The sequence below is a fragment of the Ailuropoda melanoleuca genome, chromosome X, assembly GCF_002007445.2.
Source record: "Ailuropoda melanoleuca isolate Jingjing chromosome X, ASM200744v2, whole genome shotgun sequence".
NCBI lineage: Eukaryota > Metazoa > Chordata > Mammalia > Carnivora > Ursidae > Ailuropoda > Ailuropoda melanoleuca.
In genome coordinates, this window is record NC_048238.1 from 111,945,417 (window position 1) to 111,972,688 (window position 27,272).

At 46.3% G+C, this 27,272-nt stretch overlaps 2 protein-coding genes and 2 non-coding genes across 6 annotated transcripts in view; 3 read left to right on the top strand and 1 right to left on the bottom strand.

Annotated features, from left to right (window-relative positions):
• The first annotated feature begins 365 nt into the window (after window positions 1-365).
• On the top strand, window positions 366-13,094 carry DKC1 (dyskerin pseudouridine synthase 1). 3 transcript variants are annotated; one of them, XM_034648959.1, is made up of 15 exons: window positions 366-544; window positions 1,308-1,375; window positions 2,063-2,149; window positions 3,482-3,573; window positions 3,893-4,077; window positions 4,687-4,751; window positions 5,126-5,252; window positions 5,473-5,603; window positions 6,261-6,404; window positions 7,847-7,967; window positions 9,456-9,574; window positions 10,225-10,328; window positions 10,863-10,941; window positions 11,731-11,850; window positions 12,100-12,226. In XM_034648959.1, the coding sequence occupies exons 1-15, from the start codon at window positions 529-531 to the stop codon at window positions 12,136-12,138; spliced, it is 1,497 nt and encodes a 498-aa protein (XP_034504850.1). In that variant the 5' UTR covers window positions 366-528; the 3' UTR covers window positions 12,139-12,226. The 3 variants fall into 3 exon arrangements, with proteins under 3 accessions (XP_034504850.1, XP_034504851.1, XP_002930934.1); XM_034648960.1 differs by having other exon boundaries at window positions 368-544; window positions 12,154-13,094; XM_002930888.4 differs by having other exon boundaries at window positions 372-544; window positions 12,182-13,094.
• Window positions 5,701-5,838, top strand: LOC117797565. The gene has a single exon (XR_004622572.1). It is a non-coding gene; the product is annotated as a small nucleolar RNA SNORA36 family (small nucleolar RNA).
• Window positions 10,657-10,785, top strand: LOC117797566. Its single transcript, XR_004622573.1, has one exon. It is a non-coding gene; the product is annotated as a small nucleolar RNA SNORA56 (small nucleolar RNA).
• An 884-nt stretch (window positions 13,095-13,978) lies between the features above and the next one.
• Window positions 13,979-27,272, bottom strand: part of MPP1 (membrane palmitoylated protein 1) — a 30,905-nt gene continuing 17,611 nt past the window's right edge. Inside the window, exons 5-12 of the mRNA XM_034648962.1 lie at window positions 26,967-27,035; window positions 22,697-22,893; window positions 20,407-20,513; window positions 19,260-19,340; window positions 18,306-18,386; window positions 16,302-16,504; window positions 16,025-16,099; window positions 13,979-14,636 (exon numbers count right to left, since the gene is read on the bottom strand). Coding sequence (XP_034504853.1) covers window positions 14,460-14,636; window positions 16,025-16,099; window positions 16,302-16,504; window positions 18,306-18,386; window positions 19,260-19,340; window positions 20,407-20,513; window positions 22,697-22,893; window positions 26,967-27,035 — 990 coding nt within the window. The 3' untranslated portion in view covers window positions 13,979-14,459. The remainder of the gene's footprint in view (window positions 14,637-16,024; window positions 16,100-16,301; window positions 16,505-18,305; window positions 18,387-19,259; window positions 19,341-20,406; window positions 20,514-22,696; window positions 22,894-26,966; window positions 27,036-27,272) is intronic.

A 27,272-nucleotide genomic window follows, 5' to 3' on the forward strand; every position in this document is an offset into this window, starting at 1 on the left:
TAGATGGGTATTGCAAGCAGCAAAGGACTTTCAACCTCCGTGCCTCAACGTCTTTATTTTTCAGTCGGGACTGATCCGATACCAACCTTAAAGGGTCGGCGACAGGAAGCCGAGAGGGCTGTTAACAGAGTGCTTGCGGGATACCGGGGTACCCAAGCCCGCGTCAAACCCGGGGAAGGTCAGCGAACCGTGGTCGGGGCCACGCCCACAGGCTACGGGCAGCCGGGGCGGGCTGCGCATGCGTCTCCAACACCGGCTTCCTAGGGCCGGGCAAGTCCCAAAGCGCACGCGCGGACGCGCTATCGCGGGCGGGGCGGGGGCGAGCCAGCCAATGAAGTTGCGGCGGTGGTCCGCGCGCGCTTCGGGCTCTGCTCCCGGAGCCTGGCCCCGCCCCCCAGCCCCGCGGCGCAGCACGCACCCGGCGTCGCACAGGTGGGCGGGTTTTAGTGGCGCGGCCTGAGGGCGGCGGGAGTGTGTGCTAGCTCCCTCGGTGGTGGCCCACGCGGCTCGCACGCTGTGCGGGGCAACATGGCGGACGCGGAAGGTAAGTGTCGTTTCCTCGTGGGTAGCCGGTCTAAGTACCAGCTCCGCCGCCCTGGAGAGCCGGGGATGGGAAGGTGACGGCGTCGGGGGCCGAGCTCTCCGCTGGTTTGCCGTCAGGCGGGTCCCGTCGCAGCCGGGCCTTCCGCTGGCCTTGCCTCTTGGCCTTAGGTCTACGGGTGAGGGCAAGGGATGGGGGGTCCTCTCAGTGACGTGGCTCCGCGAGGCCCGGGCCTCCCGCGATGGCACAGCCTCCTTAGGGCCCCGGTCGCCGTTGAAAGGGGTCGGCCCTGTCGGCGACCCCGCTGTGACGGGAGACCTGGCAGTACCTGTACCGCCGCCAGCCCAGACGCTACGGTCAGTGCCAAGCGAAAGGGCGTGTAGGAACAGGCAGGGAAGAACAAGGGCCGAGGGGCTCCGGCGTGCGCCTAGCTCCAAGTCGCAAGAAAGTTCTATGGGCCACAGACAGGGTAGGGGGCAGTTGAGTGGTCACTTACGGAACTTTGTAGCCCGTGGGCCGAGCACTTCTGCGGCAGGTTTAAGCCCCGCCACGGCCACGTGGTGAACCGGAATGGAAGCCGACATGTGCTACTGCTTGCGGTCGGTTACCCAGCTGTTCAACCCACGCGTTTGGCCTTACACACTTTGCTTTCCCCAGTAATTCAAGACCAAACGTCCATTTTCTGCTTGCTGTGCTTTCATTCTCTATTTTCAGCTTCGTTACCATTATTTTCGAGAAAAACTCCCCAAACTCTTGTCTGTTTTAGTATTTATTTTGCCGAAGAAACATAAGAAGAAAAAGGAGCGGAAGTCGTTACCCGAAGATGATGTAGCAGTGAGTAGGAATATGTTATACTTCGCTTTAACTGAAGGGAAACATTACTTAGGTAACACATTACATAAAAGAACTGTTTAAAAGTTTTTAAGGAATGGGTTGGAGTTGGGTGGTGGTTGTGTAGAAACCACACTACCCCAGCCACCTAAATCTCTCCTGTCAAGTATAGTTTGCTAAATTATGTTGACTACACCAGCTGCTCTCCGTGAAATTCTTGTTTATCCCACCCACAGACCCACTATCCCTCTTTCTTTTTAAGTAACTGTCCCCATCTTTTTTTTTTTTTTGAAGATTTTGTTTCTTTCTTTAGAGAAAGAGTGTGCTTGTGGGCGCTGTGTTGGGGGAGGGGCAGAGGAAGGGAGAGAGAATCTCAAGGAGACTCCATGCTCACCACACTGCCAGACACAGGTCTCCATCTCAGGACCCTGAGATCATGACCTGAGCCGAAATCAAGAGTCAAACACTTAACTGACAGAGCCACCCAGGCACTCCTAGCAGTCCCCATCTTGGTGGCACTTCACTTACCCTTCTGAGATCCTGGTTCATTTCTTTCTTACTTGGAAGTCCCAGTGAAGAGGCATAGAGACTACCTTGTTTTCTGTTTAAGAGGCTTAGACTTACATGGTAGTAATGGAATTGTTCAAAAGCAGGTGGGAAGTTTAACAGTGTATTTCTGTCCTGTATAAGGAGATACAACATGCTGAAGAATTTCTTATCAAACCTGAATCCAAGGTGGCTCAGTTGGACACATCTCAGTGGCCCCTGTTGCTCAAGGTATGTAGTTAAGATTATGTATCAGATCAATGCCTAGCTTTTACATTATTTGAGTGTTAGGAGTTCATTAAGAGTGATTTGTACTAGCATCTTTGACTTAGGGAATGTCAGATGATACAGTCTAAAGCAGTGTTCTTCAAAGTGTCTGACACGAAGAATTAGGTTTTCTTTCATTTTTCATTTCCAGTGCACCCAGTGCTGCAACAGAATGCAGTTAAAATGTCACAATAATGTCATACTGCCATTAAAAGTTTATAAATAATTAGTTCTTGGTTTCTATATTTAACTCCACGTTACAGACTTGTAAAGTTTGTGGGCCACACTTGGAGTGGGACTGCTTTAGTGCTTGAGGACACGGGCTTTGAAGCCAGACCAATTTGAGTCAGGCAGTGTGTGACTTTGAGCCTGACTCTTGAGGCTGTTTAATCTCTGAGGCTGTTTGCTTATGGTATCTTCTCTTGGGAAGGCTGGCTGAGGGCTGTAGGAGGTAATCCATGAAACGTGTTTAGCCATAGTCCTTAGCATGTAACAGGTCCTCTAGAAATTGCTGACTGTTGTGTTGGATTTTAAATAGAGTGGCTCAGTAATGAGTTGAATTACAAGTTTCACAAACAACTTAGTGGGTACCAGGTATGAGATTAGGAGAAAAGGCTAGGGTAGAGAAAGTTACTGAGATGCCTCTTGACAAAGTGTTATAATAAACCAATATCTATGAAGTAAACGAAAGGGATTTGCTTTTATAATTCAACACATTTGAGTTTCTGCTTGGTCAGTTGGGTCTACCATTTATATCTGCTTTACTGTTGCAGGCTCTATATGCTAGCGAACTGGGTAGGCCACCGTCCCTGCTATCTTGGAATTTAAAATCTAGGTGTGAGAGATAGTTAAAAAAACAATTGCTATTTGCACTAAGTACCATGATGAAACTAAACTGGGCAACATGAAGGATGAGCTTCAGTTGAGGGGAGCTCTCTCAGACCTGTGGTCAAGCCTTGGAAAGGAGAAGAATGAAAAGAAGCAGACCTGGGTAAAGCAGAGATCTGGTGCAGGAACAAGCTGGTTGTGTATGAGAAACGTTGCCAGTCTTAGTACTCTAAGAAATCTTTCTTGAGAAGTGATCAAATTTGTCTTAATTCTGTTCATATGGGTAATTTTTCCAGTGTGTAAGGAGGCTTAACAGTCTTTCACACTAGATAATGAAAATATAGGAGCTGAATCCAAGTTTATAAACTTGCGGGTTAACCATAACATGGTCGATAGTGGTGCTGACTCTTGTTTTACATATGTTAATGGTTTATTAAGTTTATTTTGTGTTGTATCATTGCTTTCCAGAATTTTGATAAGCTAAATGTAAGGACAGCACATTATACACCTCTTCCTTGTGGTTCAAATCCTTTGAAGAGGGAGATTGGGGACTATATCAGGTACGTGTGTTGGGAGCATGTACTGTTCAGACTTCTGTTCTTCTCATATGACCTTTTCAGGGGTGCCTGACTGGCTCAGTCGGTAGAGCATGGGACTCTTGATCTTTGGGTCATGAATTTGAACCCACATTGGTCATTGAGTGTACTTAAAAAAGTTACTTTTTCACATCAGTTGTTCAAGGACGTGGTGGCATTTTAGAATGGCCTAGAATTGCTGTAAATACATTACCTGTACCCGTGGTGAACTTTTTTACTCTTCAGATTTAGTTTTTATTAGAGGGCCAGAGATGATGGCACAGTGATTTCTTTTCCATTTTAGGACAGGTTTCATTAATCTTGACAAGCCTTCCAACCCCTCTTCCCATGAGGTGGTAGCCTGGATCCGACGAATACTTCGGGTGGAGAAGACAGGACACAGTGGTACTCTGGATCCCAAGGTGACTGGCTGTTTAATCGTGTGCATAGAACGAGCCACTCGCTTGGTGAAATCTCAGCAGAGTGCAGGTATGTGGAAGAGGGAGTAAACAGAGGCAGCTACTTTGTTATTGGAAGACTTTCTTCATTTCCTCCTTCTACTTTTTGGCCCTTGGCAGTGGTTTCTTCATTAGTTAAAAAAAATCCTAAGCAGGGATACTCTGGTTGTGTACCTTCTGTCCCTTGCCATATCGTAGTGAGTCTGCCTTTTTTGGAGTTCCAGGTACTGGGCATGTGCACATCAAGTTGACTATCTGTTCCCAGCACTGAGACAGAGCTGTGTCTGAGTCCATCTCTAGGCTTATCGCTCCAGGCTCCTCGGAGTATTTGCTGCTAAAATGCCCTTCCCTCATTTTCATCAGGGGAAACTCCTACATGACCTTGCAAGGCTTTGTTCTAAGCAGGCTCTATACTGGGTATTCCAGCTATCCTTGTCAGCAGCTTGGAAGTTGAACTCCTAATGAGAGGAAGCATCTCCATTCCTTTCCCGTGTTCAAACCATGAAACCTGTCTTAATGGAAATTTTACAGAAAGAGGTCATCAAATTGCATGCTTTTGCTGCATAAAATGGGAATATGAGCATATAAAAATACAGAAAACTCAGTGGCCACACCTGACTACTCTTTTGTCATTTTTCAGGCAAAGAGTATGTGGGAATTGTCCGGCTACACAATGCTATTGAAGGGGGGAGTCAACTTTCTAGGGTAAGTTTGTGATTACAGGGAGGGCATCTTTTGGCGATTTGGGTGTCAACCCGTAGACATCTGGAGACAGGTCGGCTTTCCTGGCTGTCCTGTCTTACGCCCTTCTCAGTGGGTTGCTCATGCCAGCCTGGACAGGTACTGCAGATTGGCAGGGGCACTTCTGGCCATGTCCCTTCTGAGGAAAGGGCTCTGATAAGCACTGAGTCATCCATGTGTCTTTGAAAGAAGAAGCAAAAATGGAAAGGACATTTAGGCCTTAAATGATTGGAAGAAACTTTTTCATTTGTGTCCTCAAACTGCCACAATAGGCTGTTTACTCTTACTTGAGAGTCCATGCAATGAGAGTCTTTATTTTGGTTTGTGCTTATTCTCAGGCCCTAGAAACTCTGACAGGTGCCTTATTCCAGCGACCCCCACTTATTGCTGCAGTAAAGAGGCAACTCCGAGTGCGGACCATATATGAGAGCAAGATGATTGAGTATGATCCTGAAAGAAGATTAGGTGGGTCATTAGGTCTGTGAGGAACTGAATTAACATTGACCACATGTGGAGAGGAATGCATTCTTGAGAATTAAATTTTCTTGTTAAGAGTAGATGCCCTTAGTATATGGTGTGGTCAGAGACTTTCTATTGTATTTAATCTTGCTGGCTCAGAATAATTCTGGGTTTCTCACTGTGTTCAATTTGGACAATGTGCTACTTTTGTGTGTGTGTGTCTTAGGAATCTTTTGGGTGAGTTGTGAGGCTGGCACCTATATTCGGACGCTGTGTGTGCACCTTGGTTTGTTACTGGGAGTTGGCGGTCAGATGCAGGAACTTCGGAGGGTTCGTTCTGGAGTCATGAGTGAAAAGGTACACCGTTAATGGGGCTAGAAGTTTTAGAGCTGGTACTTAATATCTTCCCGCCCTTGGTGGAATTCCCCGTGCTTCACATCTTGGAAAACACAATTTCCAAAGTGTTGAGTTCAGTTCAGGGCAGCTTCCCTGTTCTGTTAATTAAACTTTGGAACATTGAAAACCTGGGCTGTGGGAGATGATTGGATAGAAAGCATTACTCTATTCATTCACTACCTCCCAGCCTACAAAAATGCCTACTTAGATTTCAGTATATCAGTACAGACATGTAGAAGAGAGGTGATTCTTTTTTTTTTTTTAACAGTTGGATCCAGTCATTTATTATCTTTTTTTTAAATGTTTTTTTATTATATTATGTTAGTCACCATACAGTACATCCCCGGTTTCTGATGTAAAGTTTGATGCTTCATTAGTTGCGTATAACACCCAGTGCACCATGCAATACGTGCCCTCCTTACTACCCATCACCAGTCTATCCCATTCCCACACCCCCCTCCCCTCTGAGGCCCTCAGTTTGTTTCAGAAGAGAGGTGATTCTGAAGAGACTGAAGACTCATGAGTTTGGACTAAATTCATTCAGGTTTTGGAAGTTTGGGTTCTGTTGCACTATTTCAGATACAGTGACAATAGTTTTCATATATGGCTGCTTTTTAGGACCACATGGTGACAATGCATGACGTGCTTGATGCCCAGTGGCTGTATGACAACCACAAGGATGAGAGTTACCTGCGGCGAGTTGTTTACCCTTTGGAAAAGCTGTTGACTTCTCATAAAAGGCTGGTGATGAAAGACAGTGCAGTAAGTTCTGAGTTAAAGTTCACATTTGCACAAAATGTGATTCCACAAAGATGAGAGACAGTCTGTGTTCTGAAATCCTTTCTGTGGAAAGAGATGATGAAACATGATGTGAACTTATTATTTTCCATTGGGCTTATTCTTTTTCTGGTTTTGTAGATTGGACTCTATATTCTTTTGTGAATAAGCATTTATAATTGTTTTTACTAAATCAAAACCGAATATACTAAAGTGGAAACTTTAATGCTAGACATACTTCCATATCAAAATAAGGCAAATTGTTTAAACATTTACTTTGAGTTGTCCCAAAGTTAACTATTAGTGGTACATAAAATTTATCTTCCTGTAACCTGGCAGTACTGCATGTGCCTAAGAAGCCTTGATATATTTAAGTTGTTGCCAGAAAGTTTTTTTTTTTTTTGATTGGGATTGAAAGTTGAAATGAGCGTTTCAGAGATATTATAAGCTATGTCCTTAGGAATTTCAGTAAAGTTTTTTTCTCTTTAAGTCTCTGAACTTACCAAGCTTTTTTTTTTTTTTTTTTAAGATTTTAAGTAATCCCTATATAGATCCAGTGTGGGGCTTGAACTCACAACTCTGAAATCAGGAGTTGCATGCTGCACTGACTGAGCCAGCCAGGCACCCCATAAGTAGTTCTCTTAATGATGTAATTATGTCAGGGACAAAAGATAGCTAAGTTGAGGGTGTGAGGTGCATTTTTTTTTGGTACGTTAGGCTTTGTAATAAGAGACAAAAATTACAGAGGTATACTAAGCTATGCCATTATAATAATTGAAAAAATGTAATCATATGAAACAACAACATAAATGTCATATAACCTCCTTATGCATGGGTCAGACTGGTACCCTCTGGGTGAAATTAAAGGGGAGGTGAAATACGGTCAGCGAAAGAGTTCTAGGTAAGTGAAAACAAGATGGCACAAGCCACTGAAGTCAGGGAGAGGTGGCCTTAACTTGCATGTGATTGTTTCAACAGGCCTCAGTAATCTTGCTTGCTGGCTATTTTGGAGCCTGTTAGAGGCCAGATCTCCCAAAAAAGCAAAAAAGTCTCCTAGTTCTGTTAGGGTTTCCGTCCTCAAGGATAAAAAAGAGAGAAGAGTAATTAAGGAAAAGTAAGGCTGTGTTTGGCTTTAAGATGAAAATGCCTTTAAGTCCAGTGGAGGAATGAGGAGTAGGGATTTAAACTCCCCTTTAATAACGTTTCTGAGTCCATGTGTATCAGGTGCCTAGCCCGTGGCGGATGGTTGCTTCATGCACCAGATTGCAGCCAGTGGCTGTCAGTGCCATTAGCGCCATCCCGCAGGTTCCCCCCCCCCCCCCCCCGCCCCCCCCCGCAGTGTTCTCCTTTGTGCTGGTAAGGGTACGGATGGAGGGCAGGGGCTAGTGCAGCAGCTGGGGCTCTGACATGTCATGCTGTCTCTGCAGGTGAATGCAATCTGCTATGGGGCAAAAATCATGCTTCCAGGTGTTCTCCGATATGAGGATGGCATCGAAGTCAATCAGGAGATTGTGGTCATCACCACTAAGGGGGAAGCAATCTGCATGGGTAAGACGGGGGCTTGCCCTAGTTCCTTCTGCACCATCACAACCAGGCTCACTAAGAGCAGGCCCCAAGTCCTGGCTCCTCAGGTTCATCTAATCCTTGTGTTGTCTGGGTCCTGTAGGGGTAGTCAGAGCAAAGGACTGTGTTAGATAGGCATAGATGAGAAGGAGGTAAATGGGGCTTCCTCTTGCCCCAGCTGGCTGCTATTAGAGGCCATGTCTCAGCAGCCTGGCTCCAGTGGGCAGAGGGAAAATCCTTAACGAAGGGAATAAATGTCTGTGGTAATTGAGATGAAAAGTTTAGTCCATTCCTTTTCTGCCTATAGCAGTTAACTTGTGAACCTTCAGCTACTGTTGGATTGTCCCTTAAAACTTCAAATGTTCCGTTGCCCTGAAGGGGCTGTGCAAGCTGTTCCCCATGTGTGCCCTGAGCCCCAAGCCTGATGAGTGTGTCTTTAGGGTGCCTTACTGAGGTGTTCCCTTCTCTGGCTGCTATCCGTAGATCCTTGCTTGCAACTGAGAAGGGACTCTGATGATGTGCTTTCTTTCTGGTGCAAATCAGGCAGGTTAAATGAATAGTTCTGATTTACTTATTAAAAGGTCTCGAGGGGGCACCTGGGTAGCGCGGTTGTTCGGCTCAGGGCGTGATCCCAGCATTCCGGGATCAGCATTCCGGGATCGAGTCCCACATCGGGCTCCTCCACTGGGAGGCTGCTTCTTCCTCTCCCACTCCCTTGCTGTCTTCCCTGTCTCGCTGGCTGTCCCTCTGTCACATAAATAAATTAAAAAATCTTTTAAAAAAAAAGGTCTCTTGAGGATTTAGGAAGCATTGATTTTTATGTGGTTAGTGTAAATATTTTTTCAACTGATCATTTTAATATGGTTTCAGAGCTTTTTTCCCATAACGGTGGATTTTCTCCATAAGAACATCCTCAGCAAAGGAAACCTCAAGGCAGTAGAGCTTCGAGTCTTAAATGTTTTTTTTTTTCTTTGTAAAGATTTTATTTATTCCTTTGAAAGAGAGAGAGAGAGCTTGAGCACAAGCGGGGTGAGGGGCAGAGGGAGAAGCAGACTCCCCGCTGAGCAGGGAGCCAGATGCGGGGCTCGATCCCGGGACTCCGGGACCATGACCTGAGCCGAAGGCTGACGGTTAACCAACTGAGCCACCCAGGTGCCCCTTAAATGTTTGTGGTTTTTTTTTTTTTTTTAAGATCGTATTTATTTTGAGAGAGAGCGTGTGAACACATGCACGAGCGGAGGGAGGGGCAGAGGGGGAGAGGGAATCTTAAGCATGCTCCACCCTGGATGCAGAGCTGATCTCATGACCCTGAGATCATGACCTGAGCTGAATCGAGTTGGACGCTTAACTGAGTCACCCAGGTGCCCCTAAAATGGGGTTTTAAAATTTATATAAAACAGTGGAATTAGGGCTCATAACATACAAAGTTTCTCCCTTCCAAGTCATTCTTTCATCTCTTTCTAACACCTGCAGCTATTGCATTAATGACCACAGCAGTGATATCTACCTGTGACCACGGTATTGTAGCCAAGATCAAGAGAGTAATCATGGAGAGAGACACTTATCCTCGGAAGTGGGGTTTAGGTCCAAAGGTAAGTGGGACTGGGTGTGCGCCCTGCTGTGAGTTAACTCTTTTGTGTTGTTGAATACTCACTTGGGTGGCTCTCGACTTTGTCCCTATCATCACAACCTTGCTTTGTACTGGGCTCTGGAGAGTGATGGTGAGTAGAAATGGGACCATCTCAGACCTTACAGATTTTAGTCTACTGGGGGGAAGCAGATGGACATCAGTCCTATTGCACAACTGAAGCCAAGCACAACTAAAAGCCTCAGGAGTCCAAAATGAGGGGTTGGACTTGGTTGGGGGGTTTGGGTAAGGGGTCTTCGCTGGAGCCATGCCAACATAAAGGACACAATGTTATGTGTTGATGAGGTGAAGAAGGGAGGGGAGAGGCTGGGGAAGCTGGAATCGTATGTACTTCAAAGGCCCTGTGGTGGAAGAATGAGGTGGGAGGGAAGTGGCACAAAATGACATTTCAGAGGCTTTCACTGATAAAGTAGGCTTTGTGACTTTTGACAAGTCCCACGTTTGCTCCTGCTGGAGAGAGTGAGTTCTGAGTGCTTTGCAGAGAAGTGTGAGGCCCAGCTGAGAACACCCAAGGGAGGAGTCTTATTTGAGCAAGCGTAATACCTGCTTCATGTGTTACACTGTTCTGATGTTGAAACCCTGACGGTCTACCAGGCAAGTCAGAAGAAGCTGATGATCAAGCAGGGTCTTCTGGATAAGCATGGGAAGCCCACAGACAGCACACCTGCCACCTGGATGCAGGAGTATGTGGACTACAGGTGAGGGCAGGATGTGTGAGAGCCCCAGGCAGGTAGAGACGGCATGCTTGCTGCCTGGACGCAGTAGTACATCAGCTACAGGTGAGGACGTCAACTGCAGTAAGGACGGAAGGCCGCAGAGCCCAGAGGGGTAGGTGCGGCTTGGTGGCTGCCTAGGTGAGTCAGGACAGGAGGGTGTGGAGCCTGGGTATGGGGAGGTGGCAGATTTAGTCTGGGGGAGAGCTGCTAAAATGTGGGACTGTAGGAACTTGTGTGGTGCTCACGAGGCCTTGGGAGCTGTAGGGACTACCGCTTGACTGCCTGGGCCAGGCAGGGGCTTGGGCCTGCACAGCAGACAGTTATCCCTTTCTAGTCTGGCTCGTGGGACTCTAGAGGGAGTCAGTCTGCAACAGTAAGTGGTGAGCTCTTCTGTCTGTCGTCAGTATTTTGATGGTGGCTTTAGACTTGCTAGATATCACTGATTGAGGACGCAGCAGTACTCACCTCCCTGGAAAGCCGTTCGGTGCATCTCACGTATTGCGACTTCTCTTTCAGTGACTCTGCAAAGAGAGAGGTGGGGGCCAGAGCGCTAGAAGCCGCACAGGAAGTTGCCGAAGTGGTGAAGGCCCCAAAGGTAAGTGACGTGCTGTGAGCCGTGTGGAGTGCGCTTTGGGAGATGATTGCACTTGGCTTCTCTCGCTGGTTGCAGTCGCGTGTCATGGCTCAGTACGGCAAGGCTTCCCCTTGGGGGTGCGTGATGCACACAGTAGAGAGGATGTCATGCCATACCTTGGGGTACTCATTTGGATTGTGTGGACTCCAGTTCACATTCCGTGTTGTGTCTGCTGGGAGGATTGTGGGCTCAGCAGAGGCGACAACACTGGAACACGGTGGAGGTACGTGTTATTGTAGCCCCCACCCTGGGTCAGATGGCGGCACAGCTTGTGTTGAAATCAAAGCTGTACAAAACTCAGCAAAGTCACCTGCGGCTGACAACCTCTAAATCGCATTAGCTCAGCGTTTGAAAAGTTCAGGAAAATATGTGGTAGCACCCCAGTTTCTCAGGCATTAGAGCACAGAGTGGTTGTGCTGAGTGACCTGAAACGAGCTGCCTGGGAAGAGCTTCGGGCGTGCATGGGGCCTGTCCAAACTCCTGGACTGCCTGCCACCTTTGCACTTTTCACAGTCCCTGAGCCCGCCACTGCTGCTTTGGTGCTCCCGCTGCGCCCGTGGCTTCCTGGTCTTCAGGGATGAGACCGTGTTTGAATTCTCTGTAAATTAAGGTTCTGTTGGGGTTTGTAATTAGAAACCTTCCTCTTGGATTTAGTCAGGAACTTTTCCGGTGGTACTCTACCTTCTTACTGAACGTTTCTCATCTGTTTTTACCCAAGATCTAACATTTGATCACTTGTCTCCACCTTAGCGGAAGCGAGAGAGTGAAAGTGACGAGACCTCTGCGCAGCTGATCAAGAAGGAGAAGAAGAAGAAGAAGGATAAAAAGGCCAAAGCTGCTCGAGAGAGTGTGGACGACCCAGGAGACGGGGTATGTATGCGCACGGTCAGAGACTCGCAGGGGGAGGGAGCCGCAGCCTCCCGGTGCCCACAGTGCCTGTGCCCTTCGCCGCTGCTGTGGGATGGACAGAGGCAGGTCCCAGCGTCTTACAGTGAACACCGCGCAGCTGGGATGCTGTGGATGGTGAGGGGGGATGTGAAGGGTGTTATCTGTGTTATCTGAAAAGCTCAGGACTTTGTGTTCTGTGTAAACTTGATTTTATCCCGAATATCCTCACAGATCCTGAAAAGGCTTTTTGGGCCTTTGGGACTCCCCTAATGTGGTTGTTAACAGATGCTGTGAGGCTTTCTCTGTCTCCCAGGACAGCGACGGCACCAAGAAGAAGAAGAAAAAGAAGAAAATAAAAGTGGAAGTGGTTTCTGAGTAGTGGACGCCGCTGTGAGCGCTGTGTCCACTTGGGAAGAGAAATTAAAGCCTTATTGCGAAAACAGAATTCCTTTTGTTCTTGAGGGAATGGAACACAGGTCCCAGAAAGGGTGGAGAGTTCTGGCACATTCTAGCTGCTATTTGAGGACTCAGTGACGTTCCTGGTGTGGTCATTTCATCCTGTCCTGTTTTAAGGATATGGGCGAAGGAAGCAGGTTTGATGCCACCCACTTCTCCGCTTGGGAGAGTGGGGGATCCTCTCCTTCAGATCCAGCCCAGCCCAGGAACCAGCTGCGGCTGGTGCCCGATGGCTGTTTTAACACCCTAGCGCTCTCCTGGTTCGCACCACCCCACAATCCATTTTAAAAGTTTCTAAACATTGCTCAGTGAAATGGTGTGGAGCAAGTAAAAGGATAGAACTGAACCACGTTGTTTGCTGGGGGGATAAATTTTTTCTCCCATGTCCTGTGAGGACAGTGGTCTGTCCTGGCCACATGCGAGCCATTGTGTCAGCTATATCCACTCCCGTCTCTGGCTTAGTGTCCTTTGTATACTCCTTCAGAGCCTGTGTGTACAGCCTCACACGCCTGAATTCATCTGCCTACTTGTGTTTGTGACAGAAGCTAAAAAAGTGTTCCATGTTCTCTTCTTTATTAACTAATCTCCTTTACTTTCAAAGGATGCAATCGCTTATTGCTGGGAGAAGGTTGTACTTTTTACTTATTAAAGTTTACTTGTTTTTAAGTATCTCTTTTCGGGCTTTCTAATTTGGGGGATGTTACCCTAGTAGAACAAAAAAATATAAACTTTTGATTAAAAATCTAGGGAACTTGATGTCCTATTTGAAATTTGATGCTTTTCCTTGGTTACTCTCTCTGGTTCTTGTCTCGTGACATTCATCTTGGGGCCTATTACCTGGCACGGGAATAAATGCTCTGGAATCTTCATTCAGGACATTGACTAGAGTAAAATGGGGAATCATCACGAATCCAGTGATCTCCCCAAACAGTTGAGAAGGGGAAGATAGAAGTACTTATGCAGTGTGTCTGGCAGGGAGGGATTCTGACCATAGGCCTGAGGCTGGGTTTCCCTCCACTGGAAAGGAGGTCAGAATAGAAGCCTCTGGCAAGTCAAAAAGCAGGAAGCTACATGTGTGCGCCTGTTGGGTCCTCGTCCAGGATTAGAGCATCTTATGTGCATGTCTATGTGGGCACCAGCCTCGGGAGACTTGGGGGGGTGGTGGTGGTGGTAGGAGTTTGAGGGCACAGCTGTTCGTAATCCCTGCAGCTAGCTGCTGTGTGAACAATGGAGTGGAGTCCTTTGCCTCTGATACAGATTAATTTGGGCAGCCAGTTGTGGGGACGCTGTGGAAACCAGGTCTTGAGAATGACGAGAAAGCTAAAAAGCAGCTGCCAGGAGAAAAATGGGGGAGATGCAAGCGGAAGCAAAGCATTCTGAGCACTCTCCCCATGGAGCAGAAACGGGATGATCACACCTTTGCTCCCAAACTCGTTTTATAGGTTACACGTCTGTGAGCGTTCAGGTCCGCATGTAGCACACCGGATGGCTCCCTGCCCATCACACATCCCCATGATGGGAGGTGGGGTTATCTTGACCTCTGTGGGGTTGAGGGAGACTTCTGAATCCAGAAGAGGCAACTGCTATGATGCTGTCCTCAGGGGCTGACAGGTGGTGCCGTTTCCCTCTCCAGAGAGTTAACAGGGTATTGGTATCTTAACACAGCAACGTTTTTATTGCTTTTGAGGGTTTCCCTAGAGCAGACATCATCCTGTTGCACAGCTGCTTCATTCTGGCATTTTAGAAAGTTGAGGTTACAAATGCTTCAAAGACACATGACATGCCCAGTGTAATTAAAGGTGAAGGAGCACAGGCTTTAAAGAACAAGGGCCATTGCTTTTTCCTCTCTGTGTGCACCATCTTTGATTAGCAGTTACATTTTTATAGTACTTTGGGCCTTAGATTTCCAGAGATTCTTCCAAAACCCTCATCAATGGGGCTCCATCTATATCAGGAAAATCAGAGCCCAGCCAAGGAGCCTGAACAAGACTGACACCCACTGGCCTAATTAGGATAGATGCAGAGCACTGGAAGCTGACAAACTAGCTGGAGTGTCCCTGTTTGTCTTAAAGCAAGGAGAATGAAATTCAAACCGCTAGAGGAGGGCACAGCACCATTGCCCATTTTCTGCAAGCTTAGTAAACCCAGGAGACAGGCACCCACTGTGGAGAACTGCATGCCTGCTCAAAGGCTTCTTGCAATTTCTTAAGGGTTTCATCAACACCATTATTGACCAGTGAGAGGTCAAAGTAGTGTGCGTACTGGCTGCGGATGGCTTCGGAGTCCTTCTGCAGCTGCTGCAGGGCTTCCGTCTGCAAGGAAAAGAGAAGCATAGATGAGGCAGGCCCGCAGCATGGAGCCCAAGAAGTCAGTGATGGGTTTTAAGTGGACGTTCATTGTGACCACTGCCTGCCTCAGAGTCACCTGCTTAAAGACTCAAGCTCTGAACACCTTCCCTGAGAACGTTAATAGAGTAGGGTGTAGAGAGACACTCAAGAGCACTGCAATTCTTAGAGGATCTCAAAACAACCCTGATTATAAATCATCAGAACTCTGAAGATCAATAGCCCCATCGCTGTGGCATGGACTTAGGCAGTTATCTCCCCATTGCTGTAGCCACCACAGCCGCAACCCTGGGACAAGGATAAGGGTGACTTACAACCCCAGGCCTCTTTCTAGAGTCCCAAACAAGTGGCTATGAAAAGACTGATAACTCCATAAAAGTAAAAACGTTTGCATAGCAATAAGCGCCAAAAGACGCCAAACTGGGAAAAAAAATATTTAGAACTGATGTCACCAAGGGCTAATTACCCGAGTACAGAGTTCCTAGAAGGTAGTACAAGAAAGGCCAATAACGCAAGAGAAAAATAAGCCAAGGAACGTGACCTGGCAGTTTGCAGAAAAGATGATACAAATAGCCTTTAATGGATTGATAAAACATGCAACCACTTAACAGTAAGAGAAAAGTACAGAGAGACTATATTTTTCTAGTAGATTGGTCAAAAAATGAAACTTTGGATAACATGCTCCTGGCACAGGAAACAAGCACTTTCCCAGGTAATTCTCAATTCCCATCATAAGCATCCTTGGACCTGGCAACCCTGCCTGGAATTTCTACAGAGCTATCTGCACATATGTGAAATGCCACGTGTACCGTCCACCGAGTCAGAAGGGAACGGTGAAACGTGACAGTCCTGCCACATGTGCACAATGGAGGTGGTGCAGCCACTAAGACTGAAGCAGCTCTCCACACACCGATACAGAGAAAGAGGAGTGGTGAGTGGGGGGTGGCTTTGCAGTGTATGCCTGGCCGCCTAGTTCTTCCTCTCCCTGGCGGGGTGGTGGGTTCAGTGCCACCTCTGTCCTTCCCACTTGAGCCCACATTGCACCAGTGTCAGGATCTGCCAAATTGCCCATCTCTGCCACTGGATCCCAAGCACTTCTAGAACTATGGCTCTGATTTATTTTGTCCCTGTTACCTAGCATGGGTACTGGCCTACCTAGTGGTTTAATAAGTGTCTGCTGAGTAAATCAAATGTGCCCATGCCCTTTGACTTCTTGGCCTTTCAGGAAGAAGGATAGCAGTAGCCAAGAGGCTCATGGGAGATCTGGTCACAGGCTGTGCTCTGGACTGATGTCCCAGTCCAGGCAAACCGGAAAATGAACCTCCACCCACCCTGCATAACCCCGTCCTTCCCACCTGAGTGCCCTGGTCAGTAGGTGCGATGAACACAATGAAAGGTGACAGTTCTGCCGTGCGGACAATCTTCAGGGTCTAGAGGAAGAGGAAGGGGAGGGAGGAAGAAAAGGACCAGAGTTAGCCATCATGATGGCTTCCTTCTAATACGTATCTTTGGGCGTCACCAAGCCCAATACTATTTCCATCATTTCTGGTACAACTGTCGTGGTTTTAGATGACCCCACCGAAACTACGTGACCCAAACCTCATCCATGCCTGCCTTGTCATGCCTACCCACCTGGGGCTCGATGTCAAGGATGGCAATCTTGTCCTGCTCGTGAATCTGGTGCACGGTTTCAAATTTGGTGCCAAACATGTTGCCCTGGTAGCTGCCAAACTCTAAGAATTCATTGGCGGAGATGTTCTTGGTCATCTCTTCGGTGGAAATGAAGTGATACTCTTTCCCGTCTTCCTCACTCTTCTTGGGTGGTCGTGTTGTATCTGCACAAGAACCCAAATCCCTGACAAAACTGGGTCCTCGCCATCTCCTAGGGGCTTGGACCATGGCATCTGTACTTAAATCCCAGCTGCCTTCAGTGCAGAGAGTTTAATAGAGGGTTCTCTCCCACAGGATCCTGAAGGGCTGACCATAGACGATGCAGGACAGGAAACAGCCTGTCCATCTGGAATGTGGTTAACTTTAAAGAGGCAAAGCCCAATGAAGAACATTCCTATCCCTCTTCCTATATGAAGTTACAGTTCTTAAAATCACCAATCCCAGGAATATTAGAGCTCAGAATTGGAGAAATGACAGTTGATTTTATATATATATATATATATATATATATTTTATTATTTTTTTAAAAGATTTTATTTATTTCGACAGAGAGACAGCCAGCGAGAGAGGGAACACAAGCAGGGGGAGTGGGAGAGGAAGAAGCAGGCTCACAGCGGAGGAGCCTGATGTGGGGCTCGATCCCAGAACGCCGGGATCACGCCCTGAGCCGAAGGCAGATGCTTAACCGCTGTGCCACCCAGGCGCCCCTGATTATATATATTTTTAAAGATTTTATTTACTTGTTAGAACACAAGCAGGGGGAGTGGCTGGGAGAGGGAGAGGGAGAAGCAGGCTTTCCACCGAGTGAGGAGCCCGATGCGGGGCTCAATCCCAGGACCCTGGGATCATGACCTGAGCCGAAGGCAGATGCTTCACTGACTGAGCCACCCAGGTGCCTCTGATTATATTTTTTAAACAGATCTATGGGCTATGGTTAGGATTTCTTGAAAATGTGTGTATGTGAAATTTCCTTTTAATAGCTTGGAAAGAAGAGTACTTTGGTTTGGTTTAAACTCATTTTGTTAAATGCTGGAATATTCTTAAGTCACAACATTTACTATTATTCATATAAATTGTCCTCTAAAACATGCCCCAGATATCACAGCTTGAAGCACAACCCCTGTCTTGTGCACCCTCTGCTTGTCTCTCAATCCACACCTGCACACGCCTCTCTCTCTTCCCATCTTATAAAACAACAACTCTTCTCTACTGGCTATTTCTACTTTCAAACTTTCCCACTCATTCCTCAACCACGGGCCATCTGCTTTCTGCCCCTAGTATGTCACTTACCCCTAAAGGCAAAATGTAGAAGGAGGATCTGTTCCTGGGGATGTACGCAATCATACTATGCAGATGCACTTTGGGGAAAGCAAGTCATCTGATTCCCTACCTGGCCACTGGCCCGATTCTCCTCCTACTGAGGACTACTGCCGACATTGTGCCTTTCCTGAGCGCTGCTTTGATTCAGAAGACATTCAGGAAAATGAGAGGCAGCCTAGATATCAGCAATAGTGGAGAGCTAAGGAAATTACAATATAGCCTCTCAATGGACTGGGATTTAGGCACATGAGAAAATGTTTATAATATAAAGTAAAATGAAAAAAGTAACAATTTTTTTTAAAGTTTTTATTTGTAAGTAATGTCTCCACCCAACGTAGGGCTTGAACCTGCAACCCAGAGATCAAGAGTTGTATGCTCCACCAACTGAGCCCGCCAGGTGCCCCAGTCATCTATGTTTTCAATAACATTACTTGCTTCCTTATTTAAAGCAGGATAAAAGTATTTTCAACTGCTTCTCTTATGCAGGCAAACAGCACAGAAAAGAATAGCAACATAGTTACCTGGAGCGATTATATGTACACATTTGCATTTTCCCAAATTTTGTTTTTATAATCAAACATTTAAAATAAAGTCACACATAGAAAAGACCACTACCTGTCCTCCAAGGACCCCAGAGGTACTTACATGGGGCAGGGTATGCAAACTTGTCTGGGTTCTGGCTGAGTAGGGCATTCTTAATGTGGCTGCGACCCACCCCGCTGGCTCCTGTGGAGGAAGAAAAGAAAGGCTTGGAGAAAACAGAAACCAGGTTGCTATTATTCTCATGAGGGCTTCCATTTCTTTCCCCAAAGACAAAGGTGGGGAGAGGTTTAGACATGGGATGTGGGTGAAAGTGAGCAAGTGTGGCTTCCAGACTGCGGTCAGGGAGGGGCACGCATTCCTTTAAGTGCAGGAGGATCGAGGGCTTCAGGCCCTTGTGTCCCAGTTGGGAGAGGAGACTCTAAGGGCTAAGGGCCAGGACTCGGAACATAACTGTTGCTCCCACAGAGGTTTTCTAAAGATATCTGCTTTACTGAGCTCTCTGAAATTAATGGAACTGATTTTTTTAAAAGATTTTATTTGACAGAGAGAGAGGGCACAAGCAGGCAGAGCGGCAGGCAGAGGGAGAGGGAGAAAAAGAAGCAGGCTTTCCGCTAAGCGGGGAACCCAAGGTGGGGCTTGATCCCAGGACCACAGGATCATGACCTGAGCTGAAGGCAGACGCCTAACCCACTGAGCCACTCAGGTGCCCCAGTGGAACTGGATTTAAAGCAGTGTTTTTCCTGGAAATTTCTCTGGGACCCTAACACAGTTCCTCTAAGCCACTAATGTTTTAACTCTAAAGACAGGGTGGTGAGGTGCCCACCTAAAATAATTAGTTGCTGAAAAACTTGTAAGGTCTAGTTGCATTGGAACACCTGTAAGGATTCAGAGAGCCCAAGAGACTGCACTGCCTTTTTTTCTCTTTTCCTCCTCACTGCCTTTTTTTTTTTTTGGAGGGAGGAAGCGGGGGCATCATATACCGCGGGCAGGACCGTAAGGAGGGAAATGTACCCTAACCAGCAAAGCAACATGGAGGAGGGGGCAACGAGAAGTTACCGATCAGCACCAGGGTCTTCCTCTTGAATGCAGGGAGCCGAACAACTTCCTCATAGGAAACAACATCCAACTGGTCAAAAACTAGGGACAAAGAAACCAAGCAATGTTCATTTCCACAGCTGGGAAGAACATGGTTCTGGTGGTGAGGTGGGAAAGAGCTGAAAGTCTGTCAGCCTGGCACGAAGGCAGCTGAGCCCGGGGAGAAAGGACTTGGGCCTGGATTCATTGAAGTGACATGATCGTATTTTGGTTTTAGAAGACGAACTCTGGTATGCAATAGGCTACAGGGGCTGGGATGGAAGCAGTGAGACCCTTAATCGCCCCACTGCTTTTTTCAGCCAAGCAAACTTCATGTAACCTTAACAAAAGGGTGATGGGGACTCTGGCCAACTCTACCAGCTGGGACACTGTCAGGAACAACCACAGTCAGCAGTGACAGAATGACAGACAGGCCGTCACCGTATACCACTTCTGGACCATGGACGCCGTTCCTTTGGGTCTATTTCTTGCTTTTCCCAACGTCTTCCATCTGAACTCAACATGATTCTGTCTGTCAGTGAATTCCTTGGACTCTAATTTTCTGGACCCCGTATTCTCCTCTTTCCTCTCTCTTCTCCATAGTTGCAGTAACATCGTGCTGCCCTGCGCTCCAGCCCCCTGGGATGGGCCACTTGGCTACTCATCCCATCTCTCTATCCCCCACCTCCACACCAGTGTTCTTTCTTCACTGCTGCCAGAGACAGAGATGCAGATGAAAAGCTAATCACTAGGGAGGGTGAGCTGAATGGCAGTTTATTCAACTGTTAATCTACAATCTGCTTGAACCCATTTATAATCGTAGTATATTATATTACCCACCACAGTAGGTAAAAAATAAAACCAAAATTAGTTCTCAGGAAAACATGCTCTTTTCTGGGGTTGCTCAGACCATGAGCTGGTCGTGCTGATGGCACTGACACACTGAGAAAGGTCTGGAAGGCTGTTCGGTTGGCTACCTGAGGAGTGAGGATAATGAGTGGAAGATGAATGTTGTAATAAAAGAAAACCAGAAGACACGGCTGCTTTCTGTGTAACTTATGGTCCAGCATGCACGAACCATCTCCCTGTTGCCGCCGGAAGTCAGCGGAGAGGAAGCCCGGAAGCTTACTTGAGCTGTGCTTGGCCAGGTACTTGTCCTTGTATTTCTTCTTCTTCCCAAACGGACTGCAGCTTGGGGCTTCGCTTGGGGCACACTGAGCCACACTTGCCACTCTCCTGGCAGGAAAAGATGACCAATATCATTGGAACCTCAGCGTAAAAGCCCCAGGTCATCCGCCTATGCCGTGACAGGGCTTGGTGAGCCCTTTCCCCTTGTACATCAAACCTCCAGGCCGGGGACGCCTGGCTGGTTCAGTCCGTAGAGCCTGTGACTCTCGATGTCAGTCTGGAAGTTCAAGCCCCACGTTAGGTATAGAGATCACTTAATAATAAAATATTGGAAAAAAAACCCAACTTCCAGACCAATCTGCCAAAAACTTCGTGCTGTCCTTGACCCTCTCCTCTCTTACACCCCCTCGGTGTCTCTCTCATCCGCTCCCCTCTTTCTCTCAGCCCTCACTCTCACTGAGGCCCTTCCCCGGTCTCTCAGCCTGTCCCTCTCTCCCTCCCCGCTTCCCCAATCTCTCTCTGTGTGTCCGTCTCTTTCTCAGCCTATGTGTGCACGTCTCATTCTCTCTCCAATCTCTGTGTCTCTCTCATATCCCCCCCCCAGTCTCTTGCTTTCTGTGTTTCTGCCAGTACCCCCTCAGCTGCCCTCTCTCCCTCCAGCTCTCCCATTCCCACCCCGTCCTCTGTGAGTAGAAGGCTCTGGGTCTGTGATGAGCAGGGTTTAGACTAGTATGGAGAAGCCAACAGGTACACAAAGAAACAAGTGGAAGGAGCCCAGCTGGAATGGTCAGGCTGCACTGAGGGGAGGATGTGATGGGGGGGTCACTCGCTCCTGGACACATTTCCAGTGCCAGGTATGTAGATACCCACATAAGAACGCTCCAGAAAGGCAAGGGAGGTGACTGCGCCCTGAGAAGCCATCACTGTGTTAGTCTGAGCCTCCTGTTTGCAGAGCTACAGAATGTCTACAAAGTGCATAACAGGCAGTTTGGAGCACAACGAATTGTAAGCTGCCTTCAGACAGGTAAACCTGGAGTCTGTATCCCATACCTCTCAGCAGATTCCATACACAACCCAGAAACAACTCAGTTTCTCTGGTTCACTGGTTTTTGAATTTTTACGACCCGACTTCAGTATAAGAAATATACTATACAATGCAGCTGTATATATGCACATATATATCTATAAATAAAACATACAAACACATCACATATACAACTAAAACAGCAGCTTCATAAAATAATACCTCCTCTTAGATACACCGAATATATTCCAGTACTTCTATTTGATGTCATTTTGCAAAAGAAATCCTTGTTGCAACCCACTACACTGACTGCACATCTCAGTAAGTCACAGCCCCCGGGTGAACACCATGTACTACCGTGTCTTCCTCAGCCATCTGCTGTTCGTGGCCTCGAGCTCCCAGTCCTGCAATGTTCTTCACAACGTGTTACCTCTGACAATGGCCTAGAAGCCACAGCCAACCTGTTTGGGTCTTTCACCATTACCATGCACGGTTGGCGCTATATTTCATTTGTTGCTCTAATTCCAAATTTGTATTAATATTTTATATTTAAGTAGTCTCTACCCCCAATGTGGGGCTCGAACTCACAACCCAGAGACCAAGAGTCACATGCTCTACCGACCGAACCAGCCGGACGCTCCTCACTTGTTCCTCTAATTGTAAAAGTTTATTTCTACACGGCACTCCCTGTGGTTATAACTCCCACTGTGTCATCCCCAGAGATGAGGTCAAGCCAGAATTCAGGCTTAAAATGAAAAGAACCCCCTCCCCTGAGGCTGTAATCTTTACACTGGGTTTATTCTGCAGAAGCGGGCCCAGCGCCCCTAGGGCCACGTACTGGAACCCAGCACTAGGCGAGCTACCCAACTCGGGGGCAGGATTTATTTTTTCTACGTACTGGGAATTTGCATCATGGACACACATTTCACATGTGACTGTTTTCTGCAGGTCTCAGAAATGCACTAGCCTGGGAGACAGAGACCAGAGAGGGCTCCAGTTCCAGTGCTGTCACTTGCTCTGGAAGCAGAGGGAAAGCATTTGAGGAAACAGAGGCCCACAGACAGATGAAGAGCGCTTCACTCGGGCTCCTTTACCTGCAATGGCTTGCAAGCCAAGTCCACTGGCTTACTGTTGCCCCCTCAGCCATTACACTTGGTCAAGAAACAGAAACTACACACGAGGTGACAGATTTTTGAAACTGAGCGATTATGCGTGGCAAGCATGAGTCCTTCCGTTGGTAAATTTCACCCATACAAAAGCGACTCACCATTCCTGCAGCTCAGGAGAAGGGATCAATCCTGCTGACTCCTTGGAGGAACCTTCCACCCGCCCCTGCCACCAGTTACTGTCATCTTTGTTGATTATCTTGATGATGTCCCCAGTAGAAAACTTCAGTCCCGCCTCCTTGCAAGGGATCAGATGGTCCTTTTTGGGATCATAGTCAAACTGTGCTCTCATGAACATCTAAAAAATAAGGCAAAGGGAACTGAGAGACGCCAGCATCAGCGTATTTGATTGAAAGTTCTGCTATAAGTAAATAGGGTCAGGATTGAGTGAACAGCAGGGAGAAGTGATTGAAACTGTGGTCGGACCTGATCCCTCCAACATGTTGGTGGTTACTGGGGCTGAGTTGTCTGTCTTGGAGGACAAAGCAGCTACTATCAGAAATGCATATTTCCGGGGCGCCTGGGTGGCACAGCGGTTAAGCGTCTGCCTTCGGCTCAGGGCGTGATCCCGGCGTTATGGGATTGAGCCCCACATCAGGCTCCTCCGCTGGGAGCCTGCTTCTTCCTCTCCCACTCCCCCTGCTTGTGTTCCCTCTCTCGCTGGCTGTCTCTATCTCTGTCCAATAAATAAATAAAAATCTTTAAAAAAAAAAGAAATGCATATTTCCTGGGGAAATCTTTTCACAGTATGTTAAATAAACAATATGAATGTTACAAAGGTCTTAAGCTGTGGATACCCCTGGTCTCCATGATCCCCTTCTATGCACAAGTTGTCAGTTATGATGTATGGAAAAGTATGTTCGCCACAGCATTATTTACAAGACAGAAATATTGGAATCAAGGTAATTTTCCAAGAATGAGGAATTAGTTAAGTATGGTCATCTACTGAATATATTACCAGGCCAACTATAAAAATCAATGTGTAGAAGATAGGTAGACATCCTAGAGATGCGGAAAAGGTTCTCAGAAGATATCATGAACAACTTCACATGAATACACTTGACAAATCCCTTACAAAACACAATTTCCCAAAAGCAGCACAAGAAATTGAAAATATGAGCAAGAAAGTACTGAAAGCTGTTATGGAACACGGTCCTCCCCTCATCCCAAACACACATGAACACAGGCCCCATTGGCTTTGATAGTAAATTTTTCCAAACGCAATTTGAAGAACTAAGGCTAGTCTCATAAAGACACAGGACAGCATTCTTATGCAGAATACATTGAGAGCTCTTACTAATCAGTAAGAAAATGCCTCAGAATGGGTACTTCATAAAAGAGGGCATCCAAATGGAGAAAAACATTTAAAAAAAAGAGCTTAGTCTAATTAGTCGCCAGGAAAATAGAAATTAAAACCACAATGGCCACAATGAAGAAAAAGTACTGGTGAGCGTCTGGGGCAACTGCGCAAATGACCTTTGGAAAGCAAACGAAGGACAAGGAATCATCTATGAAACAGCACAGACATAATACTGCGTGAATGAAATGAGAAATAAAAGAATTCATAGTGTATGATTCAATTTACAACAATTTAAAAAAGGGGCAACACCTGTCTCTGATGTTAGAAGTTAGGGTTATGATAACTGGAAATAGGTCCAGGGGTTCGTAGCCATGTTCTGTCTCTGGAGCTGGGTGCTGGTCAGATGGGTACTTTTATACTTGTGATTTGTATATTTTGTAGTATATACATACACCCACGTATACCCAAACTTTGATTTAAAAAGATTGCTTAAAAAGAAAATGTTGCCACGGTAACATAAATGACCCTCACTAGAAACTTTTACATACATTCATCTGTCAAGGCCCTATCCAAACACTTTCTCTCCTCTACCGTTGTTGAGCTGTCTGCGAACTGGGAATGGACCCATTTCTCTGTCTATCACCTCCAGTTTCTAGCGAAGGGATGTGTCTAAGGTAGAGTCTCAATGAATTCTGAGTAAGTGTTCTTAAGAGCGATCCACACTTTCAACGCCATCCCGATTAAAATACCAATGCCATTTTTCAAACTGCTGAAATGAACAATCCTAAAATTTGTGTGGAACCAGAAAAGACCCCGAATCGCCAAGGATCTGTTGAAAAGGAAAAACAAAGCTGGGGGCATCACAATGCCGGATTTCGAGCTGTACTACAACTGTGATCACAAAGACAGCATGGTACTGGCACAAAAACAGACACATAGACCAATGGAACAGAATAGAGAACCCAGAAATGGACCCTCGGCTCTTTGGGCAACTAATCTTTGATAAAGCAGGAAAAAACATCCGGTGGAAAAAAGACAGTCTCTTCAATAAATGGTGCTGGGAAAATTGGACAGCTACATGCAAAAGAATGAAACTTGACCACTCTCTCACACCATACACAAAAATAAACTCCAAATGGATGAAAGACCTCAATGTGAGACAGGAATCCATCAAAATTCTAGAGGAGAACATAGGCAACAACTTCTATGACATCGGCCAGAGCAACCTTTTTCACGACACATCTCCAAAGGCAAGAGAAATAAAAGATAAAATGAACTTATGGGACTTTATCAGGATAAAGAGCTTCTGCACAGCCAAGGAAACAGTCAAAAAAACTAAGAGACAGCCCACGGAATGGGAGAATATATTTGCAAAGGACACCACAGATAAAGGACTGGTATCCAAGATCTACAAAGAACTTCTCAAACTCAATACACGAGAAACAAATAAACAAATCATAAAATGGGCAGAAGATATGAACAGACACTTTTCCAATGAAGACATACAAATGGCTAACAGACACATGAAAAAATGTTCAAAATCATTAGCCATCAGGGAAATTCAAATCAAAACCACACTGAGATACCACCTTACGCCAGTTAGAATGGCAAAGATAGACAAGGCAAGAAACAACAATTGTTGGAGAGGATGTGGAGAAAGGGGATCCCTCCTACATTGTTGGTGGGAATGCAAGTTGGTACAGCCACTCTGGAAAACAGTGTGGAGGTCCCTTAAAAAGTTAAAAATTGAACTACCCTATGACCCAGCCATTGCACTACTGGGTGTTTACCCCAAAGATACAGACGTAGTAAAGAGAAGGGCCATATGCACCCCAATGTTCATAGCTGCATTGTCCACAATAGCCAAATCATGGAAGGAGCCGAGATGCCCTTCAACAGATGACTGGATTAAGAAGCTGTGGTCCATATATACAATGGAATATTACTCAGCTATCAGAAANGGGGGAATGGGATAGGACGGTGATGGTATTAAGGAGGGCATGTATTGCATGGAGCACTGGGTGTTATACGCAAATAATGAATCATGGAACACTACAGCAAAAACTAATGATGTATACTGTATGGTGACTAACGTAACATAATAAAAAAAATTAAAAATAAATAAATCCAGGGGACTTGGGTTTTGTAGGCAATACTCTTCCTCCAACTTTCAAAAATAAACTATTTTTTAAAATTTGAACTCAAAAGGGGCGCCTGGGTGGCACAGCGGTTAAGCGTCTGCCTTCGGCTCAGGGCGTGATCCTGGCGTTATGGGATCGAAACTCAAAAGGGGCGCCTGGGTGGCACAGCGGTTAAGCGTCTGCCTTCGGCTCAGGGTTGTGTTCCCTCTCTCGCTGGCTGTCTCTATCTCTGTCAAATAAATAAATAAAATCTTTAAAAAAAAAAAAAAAAATTTGAACTCAAAAAAAGAGGACTCTTTCTTTCCTTTGGTACTATTAATCACTGGGCTATTACTGTTTTTAAAAATATTTGCCAATTTGCGGGGCGCCTGAGTGGCTCAGTCAGTTAAGTGTCTGCGTTCGGCTCAGATCATGATCTCGGGGTCCTGGGATGGAGTCCTGCGTTGGGTTTCCCTGCTCAGCGGGGAGTCTGCTTCTCCTTCTCCCTCTGCCCCTCATCCCTGCTCGTGCTCTCTCTCTCAAATAAATAAATAAAAATCTTAAAAAAAATAAATAAAATCTTAAGAAAGATTTGCCAATTTGCTTGGGGGAAAAATGATACTGCACACATTTTATTTTGTGTTTCTTTGATGACTGGTAAAATTGGCTATTTTTTCATACGGTCAGCGTCCATTTGTATTTTTCCTCCTGTGAATTATCGCTTTATTTGCTTTGCCCATTTTCTTCTTAGAATAAAGAGATTACCCTTTCCTTTCACATCGGTTACAAACAAGCAACTCAGAAAGAAGGTCTGCCTGTATGTAATGGATGTTAATTTAGTTCAGAGAGCACCAGACAGCTACACTCATGATATACTGAGAACTTAAAATTAGAATCATGTCATTTCAATCGAACCTCAAAGAACACAACAGAGAAAATGGTGTCACCTACCTGTAGTGCAGGAAGACGATTTTGCTGGTTGGGAATGACTTTTAATGAGATCATTCCTTTGGTTTCTTTCTATTAAAAAAGAAAGGGGAAATAAAATTATAATGGATATATAATGTATGATCTGGGGTTTCATAAAGTCTTATTTCCCCTCTCAAAGTGCCCGAAGAGTGTGTTTTTCCAACATCCATCTCTACTGTAGACTTTGAAATTTTGTAGGACAATTCCTCCTTCGATATCAAAGTCTCATGTGCCCCATAAACCAGTGTAACAACACGGAGCTGCGCAAAGAATAATGAAGAAAAAACT

Coding starts and splice junctions, on each gene's coding strand:
- DKC1 (XM_002930888.4), top strand. Junction 1,376..2,062: donor TACCCGAAGATGATGTAGCA/GTGAGTAGGAAT, acceptor GTCCTGTATAAG/GAGATACAACATGCTGAAGA. Junction 5,253..5,472: donor TGATCCTGAAAGAAGATTAG/GTGGGTCATTAG, acceptor TGTGTGTCTTAG/GAATCTTTTGGGTGAGTTGT.